Raw genomic sequence first — 10,942 nt, 5'->3', positions numbered from 1 at the left:
GCCTCAAGTTGTGTAGGCCGAAGGTCTACTGGGCCTATAGTAGACCACGAAAAAGGAACTGGATTAAATGGAATAGTGAAAGGTTTTTCTGTGATCCATAGCATTACGAAAGAGATCCAAAAACCAAGGGCCACGACAAACATGGTCACTGTCAATGCATTATTGGGCTCGTGAGGTACGGATTCTCATATACCAACAAAGTGGAGTAATAAAAAACAATAGAAAGCAAAACCTTTTGCCATGAACTAAAGAGATACAAGACCCATTTATTAATAGCACGGAGCTCACAATTGAAATTTTATATTGAAGATGAGTGAGGCTTAAGAAAATTAGTCAGGCTTGTTTCGAACCTAATGGGCTTTCCAAATTGCATCATGTATAAGCAAGCCAAGAACGGGCCTAACATGCTTCAAAATTGTTTACTTCGATAACAGTAGTTCAATGAGATAGTTGTGGAATACTCCAGCAGTAAATAAATAAATTTTCAAAATTCATGTCTAATAAAAATATATAGAACTTGAAGGGTTTCTTTCTAAACTAATTTAGAGAGGAACTTTGTCCAATAATTGCTGACTTAATTGGGTAGTTTTTCACAATTATGTAAGTGCATCACTTAACAAGTAATCTCATAGCTAACTACACTCATTTGTGTTGTTGTGAGGAAGGTTTAAGTTTATGGGTTTATATCCGATTATGTATTAACTGCTCACTTTTATATTTATTATTCTGTTTTCTTTCGAAATATTGTCATTTGTATTTAGTATGGAACTTTACTAATCAACGAACCAATTAACCATATTGTTCACATATGAATATTCTAAAAATTTGATTTGTTTAGATGGTAAGAAAAAAAGTGATTAACCATGGAATAGTGGAATGAATTTATACTTTAGGAGCTTCCTTAAAATGAGTGCCTCGTCGAGGTTAGGAGCAAGGAGACAGGATCAACAGGTATTAGTTACAACTAAGAGCAAGAATCTGATGGATAATTTTAAAATATAATAAAATAAAATAAACTGCTCGGTTTTCTCATAAAGTAAGTGTGAACTCGAATACAATAAGCATAAAAATAATGAAAGCAATTATATTTAAAATAATGTATGAGTTAATCCTGTCCAGGCCAACATTAATCAGCTATCACCTTTCCCAAGCAGTTTAAATTTCTTTTAGCAAAATTTCCAGATATTACCTTCACTGAAACAACCAATTTTTCCTTTTAGACACTTCTCTAGATACGACCGTCCCTAAATCATCCTAAAAACTTCTTACACTAAGTTCGGTTCTAAACTGGCTTGGAGTTATCTCCCATTCTCTCTACCATCTAGTACTACAGAACGCTTAAAAATATCATTTATGTTTAGTTTTAGTCACATGAATTCTTAGAGAATTTGAACTTATGGCATCCACTCTTGATGATAATTTTTTATTATCAAACCATGACTTCTTTTAACAAGTTTATAAAATATAAACTCGATTAAATAATACACATGAATAACTCAAAACCAATTGAACCTAAGCTTTATCCAATGTAAAATTTCCAAAATATAGCTATTTGTGGAATGATATTCTTCTCACTTGAAGAAAACTGTTTTTTTTTTTTTTAACAGGTAGAGGTATAGAGGAGATTCGATTATTCCACACAGGATATACCCTAAACTAGAAACTTCAAAATTATGTCATGGCAATCTCTAGAAAGCCAAACTTTTCCATTATTTTCAACCTAACTTGCATCTCAAATGTCAAAGCACATATATCCTAATTTAAGATTTAAAACATGGCAAGGAATTAATAGCCCACTAATTATAGCAAATTATACAATCAACTAAAAGGACTATAGTGGATTCTAGTTAACTCAACTGATAAAGTCTTTGATAATTGTACAAGAGATTTGGAGTTCAATCCCCTACACCAAAAATAGATTGGTGCCTTGATCTGATGATAAAGAGCTATTATCAGGAGCAGATATCATATATTAAAACTCTCTATAAAAAATAATAATTAAAAAAAAAAAAAACAAAAACAAAAAGGACCATACATCGTGAAGCAGCTGGTAATTTGTCTTATGGGTACTACCCCTTGGGATTAAACTCAGTCATGTCAAAGGAAATTAATTAATTAAACACAAACACACAAACATGTTTGCGTGTCACATACTGTCAATTTACTATGCAATTCACTGTCACTAAAAATCAAAAAGTAAAAAATAAATTTTTCTTTGGCCACTTGTGCAAGAAAGAATGAAGTTCTATAAAAATAAGTACATAAAAACTCCCTAAAAAATAACTAGAGATATTTCATGTCTCTATCTTTTTGGCTATTTGCCAGCTGACAAAAGACTTCCTTAGCATTCGGCAGAAGGTAGCATGAAAAATCATAAATTCTAGAATTCATGAATGTTTTATGCGTGTGAATAGCTGGAAATCATTTGTCGCCATCCTAAATTATACATTAGCAAATTAAAATTCAGAATGACAAGATTGGCCTTTTCTTCTAACAATCTTATGTTTTTCTGAAACTAAACCGAAATGTTAATCAATCCTTGATATCACCTAAAATGTCACTAATATTAATTTATTTTATTAAATTCATGTATAAGACAAAGATAAGATTCTCCCTACGATTTTTCCATCTCATAAGAAAATGCCACTTCAGAAACTTAATATTTATCATAAAATTTTTATATTGGCAATGGTTAATAACACTTTATTCACATGTAATATTTGCTTGCATATGATTTTTGTAGGGATGGAGGGTCCAGATCTAGGTATTGGGCCATGGGCCGTACCCGAGGACAGCAAATAACCCGAGAACAGCAAATAACCCGAGAACAGGTAAATACTAATGAAATCCTATGGGTTGATGGGCCGTGGAAGAAGTCAGGTTATAAGGAGCTAGAAATGTTATCCGAGGAGAAGTACCTCTTGGCTAAACAAAGAAGAGGTCAAAGGTCCAACCCTTCATCAAGAACAAGACAACAGGCAAGCGTGCTGGTAAGGATAAACATCAGATAGGGATAAGACAAGAGAGGGTTGGAAAATATCTAAGAAGAAAGCTACTATCTCCGCATTGAATATTCTGCAGCTAATCTTCTGGCCGCATTACTGTAGAGGTGATACCTGAACAATAACAATCAGCCTTACAGCTATCCACAAAGACTTCAGCAAGGTGCTGATGGGACAAGTATCAAATCCAGCAATCTGATTTACACATGGAGGGCTGAGATGAGGGAAGGAAGAGAATATAAAGGAGAGAAACCCCATTACAATGAATAGGATCAAAAAATCTAAGAAAAAATCACTGTAAACTCAAGAATTGTAATTTTGTATAAGTTTAAGAGAGATATATAAGAACAAACCATCCTCAGATTTGGCTGAGGAAAACTTTTCTTAATCAAAACTGTTTGTTTTATTCTTACTAACGATAACCAACCTATTGTGACTACTATCCACTTAACTCATTAAAAGTTCATCTTTAAGCTCACTCTCTAACAAATTTATTGTTTTGGGCTCTTTAAGCCATTAACTCTTCATTTGAGTTTTGGGAGCAAATCGTGTCCTTACAATTGGTGCCGTCTATGGAAATTTGAACATTCTTGAGTTCATCCAACCATGGTAGGTTCAGGGCCAAACCGTGAAGAATCTGTGGGATCCCAATGTCAAGATCAATTTCTTAATCTTGAACAAAGGAGAGACCGTAAGGTTAGCATACACACCACTCATACAAGTAGGAGTCATTCTAGAAGTGGGAGTCATGTGTCCCATAGAGAAAGCACCAGAAACATGCAGTTGGAGATAGACCATTTACGGAGGAAGTTACACCGTAAGCAATGGAAAGGGACTCCTTCAAGCTCAGAGTCTCCTTTTGATGGTGATGATGATAATTACAGGCCCAGATCAAAGACTCCTCCCAGTGAATCTTTCTCTTGTGATGAGGGTCACCATTATACGCGGAAAAGCAGAAGTCCATCTCGTAGAGGCCTGGGCAATGATGCTATGTGCAAGGCCTTGCACCAAATTTCTAATTCACCCTTTATACGGAGGATTGAGGGAGGAAAGCTTCCTTGGCGGTTTACTCAGTCAACATTCACCATGTATAATGGTAGGACGAATCCTGTGGAGCATGTTAGCCACTTCAATCAAAGAATGGTTGTTCACTCAAAGAATGAAGCTTTAATGTGCAAGATGTTCCCATCTACCTTGGGGCCAGTAACGATGAGATGGTTTAATGGATTGGAGGAAGGATTAATCAATTCCTTTCAAGAGCTTACCAGGACTTTTGGAGCCATTTTTGTTACTTGTAGTAAGGTTACTCGTCCTTTGAATTCCCTACTATCTATGGTCATGCGAGAGGGAGAGACACTGAAGACGTATTCTGACAGGTACTGGGAGATGTTTAATGAAATAGTTGGAAATTTTGATGATGTAGCAATAAGGTCTTCGGCCTACTTGTCGAGCATGATTTAAGGAATTCTTTAACAAGAAAGCCTGCCAAAAGCGTACATCAGCTCATGGATCGAGTTGATGAGTATAAACAGGTCGAGAAAGATCAACAACAAGGAAAGGGGAAGGCTAAAGTAGTTCCCTAAGGCCGAAGGGATTTCAGATCGGAGAGGTACAACAACAATTGGCCCAAGAGAGATTTTGTTGGGCATACTAGACCTGCTATTGCCCAGGTAGTTAAAACTGTGTTTAGGAAGCCTGTGCACTAAATCTTGGAGAAAATAAAGAATGAGCCATACTTCAAATGGTCAAATAAGATGGGAGGAGACCCCACGAAGCGTAACCAAAGTCTTCATTGCCAGTACCACCAGAACCAATGACATACTACAGAAGAGTGTAGGACTTTATGGGATCACTTGGGGCAGCTGGTCAAAATTAGGAAACTAAGGCAATTCTTATATCAGCCCAATGGATAGGGGAGCCAGATAGGGTCAACACATCAGAGGGATACTTCTTCAAGACCATCCTTGGGACGATTAGTGTTATTCTTACTGCCCCAGGTAGGATTGGTTCCTATCCATCCAGGGTGATGTCTATAGCCCGACCACATGATGATGACTTGACTCCTGGTTCTAAGAGGTGTAGAATGGAAGTCCGACCAACTCTAAACTTTTCTGATAAGGATAAGGTGGGAACCCTACAACCTCATGATGATGCCCCAGTGGTTACTTTCAGGATTGGAGGGTATGATGTGAAGAGAGTTTTGGTAGATCAAGGCAGTGGCGCAGAGATCATGTACCCTAACCTATACAAAAGGCTCAAGCTGAAGCCTGAGGACCTAGTCTGCTATGATTCTCCTTTAATGGGGTTTGGTGGGAAGACAGTCATCCCAAGGGACCATATCAGATTACCTATTCAAACAGGGTTAGTGCTCGTGGAAGTAGACTTTATTGTGGTAGATGCATATTCCCCCTACACTGCTATTATGGTGAGACCTTGACTTCATGCCATGGGGGCTGTTTCTTCTACCTTGCACTTAAAAGTGAAGTATCCTTCAAGGGACCAAGTTGAGGAGTTGATCAGAAGTCAATCTATGGCCAAACAGTGTTTAGTGGCTACAATTAGACATCAGTCTGGAGGTGAATCCTCGGCCTTTCCAGAGAGCAATTTATAGTAATCAAGGAAAACAGTCCTGTCCTCGGATGTTGTGGTAGAAGGGGCCAAGTGTGAAGAGTTCGAGAAAATCATCATTGATAATGATAAGGAGAAGTTTTTCCAAGTAGGAGTTCAGTTGCCTCCTCAAGAGAAGGACAAACTGGTTGTTTTTCTCAAGAAGAATGTTGATGTGTTCGCATGGAGTGCTTATGAAGCTCCTAGGGTGGATCCAAATTTCAACTGTCATCATCTAAACATTAGTCCATCTATCACTCCTAAGAAGCAACCACCTCGGCGCTCTTCCAAGGAACATTATAATGTTGTTAAAGAGGAGGTGATCAAACTTAAGCGGGCAGGAGCAATAAAATAAGTGTTTTACCCTGAGTGGCTAGCCAACATGGCGGTGGTAAGGAAGAAGAATGGAAAATGGCGAGTATGTGTAGACTTCACAGATCTAAACAAGGCTTGCCCCAAAGATCCCTTCCCGATACCTCGGATAGACTAATTGGTGGATGTAACAGTTGGTCATCCTCGGATGAGCTTTTTGGATGTCTTTCAAAGGTCCTATCAAATACCATTGGCTCTGGATGATCAGGAGAAGACTGCTTTTGTTACGCCCACTAGCAATTACCATTACAAAGTGATGCCCTTTAGACTGAAGAATACAGGTTCCACTTATCAGAAGATGATAACTAGGATGTTTGAACCTCAACTTGGCAAGAATATTGAAATCTACATAGATGATATGGTGGTGAAAAGTAAGGTAGAGTCCGAGCATGTGAAGGACCTCAGAAGTGTTTTTAAAGTATTGAGAAAGCACAAGCTACGCCTTAATTCTTCTAAGTGTTCTTTTAGCGTCGGTTCAGGCAAATTTCTGGGTTATATGGTTACTCATCGTGGAATTTAAGTTAATCCAGATCAAATTATGGCAATCAATAATTTACAACCTCCTCAGAATCCCAAGAAAATCTAGAAATTGATAGGAATGACTGCAACCCTGAACCGATTCATCTCTCGGTCCATAGAAAAATGTAGGTCATTCTTCTAATTTTTACACAAATGGAAAGGATTTGAGTGGACATAAGAATGTGTTTTGGCCTTTCAGCAGTTGAATGATTATCATTCTCGGCCACCCATTATGTCTAGGCCTGAGGAGGAAAAGGTTCTTTTCGCTTATGTTGTTGTGGCTTCCCATGCAGTTAGCCTAGTACTGGTAAGGGTGGACAATGGAGTACAACAGCCAATCTATTATGTGAGTAAGTCACTACACGAAGCAAAGATTCGTTATTTGCTCTGGAGAAGGCTATTTTGGCTGTAGTGCATGCTACACGAAAGCTCTCATTATTTCCAAGCTCACATAGTTGTGGTTTTAACCTAACTTTCTGTTCAGTTATTACTCCAAAAGGCTAATTATACAAGAAGGATTGCCAAGTGGGAAACAATTTTAGGGGCCTTTGACATTAAGTATATGCCTTGAACCTCTATTAAGGGCTAAGTTCTTGCAAATTTAGTGGCAGAATTTACTTAATCTCCAGTAGAGATGGAGGATGAGGAACAAAACTTGGAAGGAAAACCAGTTGGTACAATTTCTCTACAAGGACCCTCATCTTTGAAATTGTATGTTGATGGTGCAGATAATCAAAGAGAATCTGGAGTGGGGCTAGTTATGGTATCCCCAGACAAGATCGCTATTGAGAAATCTTTAAGGTTGGGTTTCTCGGTCAAGAACAGTAAAGCCGAGTACGAAGCGTTGTTGGTAAAGATGACCATGGTTCAAAAAATGGGAGGAATGGCAGTGGAAGTATTCTCAGACTCAAGGTTGGTGGTAGACCAAGTGAAGGGAGAGTTGGAAGCTGAGGATTTGAGAATGCAAGGATATTTGAATAAAGCTAAGCGCTTGTAGTCAAGTTTTGAGTTTTTTACTTTGCAAAAAATCTCAAGAAGCAGAAATACTCATGCTAACTCTCTGGCTACTTTGGCAACCTAATCTGGACAAGGCTTCCTTTTGTCCTATTTCTCAAGGAAGGTACTCTGATTGATGAGAAAGGAGAGGCAGATAAGATACAGAGGAAAGCTCCTCATTTTTAGGACCATACTTGCTCTGTGTCCATCCCGAAGCAGTGGAGCCACTTCTAGAGGAGTTCTATGAAGGGATCTGTGGAAATCATACAGGGAGCAGGTCACTATCCCATAAGGCCTTCACCTAAGGGTATTGGTGGCCAAGTATGCAGATAGAAGCACAGGAATATGTGAAGTGTGATCAGTGCCAAAGATTTGCTCCGAACATTCATTAGATAGGGGGAATCCTCAATCCTTTATCTAGTCCATGACCATTTGCTTAGTGGGGCTTAGATATTGTAAGACCATTTTCTAAAGCTGTAGAAAACTGAAGATGGCTTCTGGTCAGTACTGATTATTTCACAAAGTGGGTGGAAGCTGAGCCATTGTTTAATATTAGAGATATGGATGCAAAAAAGTTTGTATGGAAGAACATTGTCACTCAGTTTGGGATTCCTCACTCCCTCATCTCAAATAATGGGCTCCAGTTTGACAGTAAAGTCTTTAGGAGGTACTACTGTGAATCAGACATCAGAAACAAATATTCAACTCCAGCTTATCCACAAGGAAATAGGCAAGCTGAGGCAGTCAACAAAATTATAGTGAATGGACTTACGAAGAGGTTGGACGACGCAAATGGTAGATGGGTAGAAGAGCTACTCCTCGTTGGTCAACGAGGAGACACCCTTCTCAATGACTTATGGGACTGAGGCAGTGATCCCTTTAGAGACTAGGTTCCCAACATTGATGACGAGCATGTTCACCCTTGATAGCAATGATAAGTTACTGGAAAGAAGCCTAGATTTGGTTGATGAATAAAAGGAAGCAGCCATGGTCCAACTGGCATATAATCAGCAAAAATTTAGGTAAGGATATGATGAGAAGGTGAGGGAAAGGCCCTTAGCCCCAGGAGAGTTGGTATTAAGAAAAGTCGTGGGTACTGCGAAGAACCCTTCTTGGGGGAAGCTGGGACCCAATTGGGAGGGGTCATACCGCATCATCTCAGTAGCTGGCATATGTGCTTACTTTTTGAAAGACTTAGATGAAAATGTTGTACCATGCCCGTGGAATGTAAATAACCTACGAAGGTACTATTATTAATTAAAGGCATTCCTGCCATATTTTTGTTTCTATTGTTATATACTGTGTTTCTTGTTCATCCAAGTGTTAAACAGAATATTGGTCATGCTTGGTTCCTCAGACCACATACCTTGGGTAAATTAATACTTCTTGTTCATCCAAGTGTTAAACAAAACATTGGTCATGTCTAGTTCTTCGAACCACATACCTTATGTAAATTAATACTTCTTGTTCATTCGAGTGTTAAACAGAACTTTGCTCATGCCTGGTTCCTCAAACCACGTATCTTGGGTAAATTAATACTTCTTATTCATCTAAGTGTTAAACAGAAGTTTGGTCATGCTTGGTTTCTCGGACCACATACCTTAGGTAAATTAATACTTCTTATTCATCTAAGTGTTAAATAGAAGTTTGGTCATGTCTAGTTCCTCGAACCACATACCTCAAGTAAATTAATACTTCTCTAGTTATCTGAGCGTCAAACAGAACCTTGGTTATACATGGTTCCTCTGACCACATGCCTAGCTCCTCACACCACATACTTTGGGTAAATTAGTACCTGATCTATTTACAATGGATGATCCAGACTCTTGTCATAATAACTTAACTGAAGAAATGTCCATAAGCATTACTTAAAGCATTTGCAAGTATATCCATGAAATGTTCTTGGGTAATAAACCTGCTTTCGTGGGGTTATGTTCCTCAGACATCATGCCCTGAGTAAATTAACACCTACTACTATTTGAGCCTACTACTAAGTGGAGTGTTTAGTGAAGCCTTGGATATGCTGATCTCCTCAAATCATACGCCTTGGATAGACAGGTGCTTCACCTTTGTTTTAAATTAAGAAGGGAATCTTGAAGTACACATAATCTTTTGAGTTACCAATCTCATGTACACAAAGTATGTTTTTAAGTTAAATTACAAGTTATTAAATGTCATAGGCTTGGAAAGGCTAGTCTATTACGCTACCGATTACATGAAATGTAGCATTCAGATTGACACTTGCATAAACGTCTATCAAAGTTAAGAATGAACATATATCTTAATCAAAAGAGGATATAAGTTATGCTTATATCAGTAAAACACTGATCAGGAAGGACAAAATGTTTTGTTTTATCTAAACATAGTGAAATGTAAAGGAATTTAATAATTTTCATTAAGTAAGGCCTTGAAAAGGCAAAGAAAGTACATGCTTAAGAACACAAACAATGAATACACATAAAAAGAAGTACATATAAAAAAAATAAAAAATAAAAACTACAACCACAAAATATAACTAAGGTTCTATTTGCTCTTGGAGGGAGGATTGGTATTTGTAGCTGCTTTGGCAGTTGTCTCAGGCATAGCTGCTTGGGCTGTACCCTTACCCTTTGGATCCTCCTTGGCAATGAAGGGGATGGTGACCAATACCAGTCCCTAGCTCTAAGAAGCTCGCTTCTCCTTAGAAGAATCTTTGGATGCAGGTAGAAGCTTTATTAGCTCAGAGGCTATCTCTTTGGCTGACTCTTTTTCTTTCTCCACAGCATCAGCTTGCTCAGCCTCCTTGGGGAGAATGGTAGAGGAGGGAGCAGCATTAGCGAAGGCAGCCTGGTTAAACTCAGGGGCTTTGGGAACGACCTCATTCTGAGTGCTCGGGGGACTTGCTATGCGAAGGGCTGGGGGATAGAAGGCATTTTCTGCCCTCCTAAGTGGGAAAGAAGCATCCACCTCAGCTTGGTTTAATGCTTCATTCCACACTTGGAGGTAGTAGCCTCTACACACGCCAGTGACCTGGGCCCTCAAGTGTTCCCTTGTCTCTGCTACCCCGACCTCATACCCAGACTGCTCAGCTTTGTTTGCAGCCTCCTCTGCCTCTTCCAGCTTCTTCTTAGAGCCCCTATTTGCTCATTGGCTATAGTAAGTTGGCCCTCGGTCTAGTGCAGTTGTTGGCGCTAGCTCTCTGCTTGCCTCTTAGCTCCCTCCAGAGTAGCCTCAGCACTCTTTCTCTCCCTATTGGCCTCGGTTAGCTTGGTGTTGAGGTCCTTGATCCTCTGTTCGACTAGTGTGAGGACTCCATGGCAGCTATACGTTGTTTCTCCTCCTCCTTCATCTGTTTGTGGGAGGTGCTCACCAATTCCTCGGCCATGTGCACAGCTTGAATTGCCTTTGTTAAAAAATATATATAAGATGAAATGATTGGAACACTTAGTAAAAAATGAAAAAGGGAG

General features: G+C 38.9%; 1 protein-coding gene across 1 annotated transcript; it reads left to right on the top strand.

The window, feature by feature from the left end:
• Positions 1–3,608: 3,608 nt before the first annotated feature.
• Positions 3,609–5,439, top strand: LOC142640146 (uncharacterized). The gene is made up of 3 exons (XM_075814238.1): positions 3,609–4,378; positions 4,426–4,573; positions 4,879–5,439. Exons 1-3 carry the CDS (start codon positions 3,609–3,611, stop codon positions 5,437–5,439), a joined length of 1,479 nt encoding a protein of 492 aa, XP_075670353.1.
• The last annotated feature ends 5,503 nt before the right edge of the window (positions 5,440–10,942 follow it).

This window comes from Castanea sativa, chromosome 6 (genome assembly GCF_040712315.1).
Source record: "Castanea sativa cultivar Marrone di Chiusa Pesio chromosome 6, ASM4071231v1".
NCBI lineage: Eukaryota > Viridiplantae > Streptophyta > Magnoliopsida > Fagales > Fagaceae > Castanea > Castanea sativa.
This window is presented reverse-complemented; position numbering and strand designations above follow the sequence as displayed.

Coding starts and splice junctions, on each gene's coding strand:
- LOC142640146 (XM_075814238.1), top strand. CDS start 3,609: ATGGTAGGTTCAGGGCCAAACCGTGAAGAATCTGTGGGATCCCAATGT. Junction 4,379..4,425: donor CTGAAGACGTATTCTGACAG/GTACTGGGAGAT, acceptor TTGATGATGTAG/CAATAAGGTCTTCGGCCTAC. Junction 4,574..4,878: donor AAGGAAAGGGGAAGGCTAAA/GTAGTTCCCTAA, acceptor GGTCAAAATTAG/GAAACTAAGGCAATTCTTAT.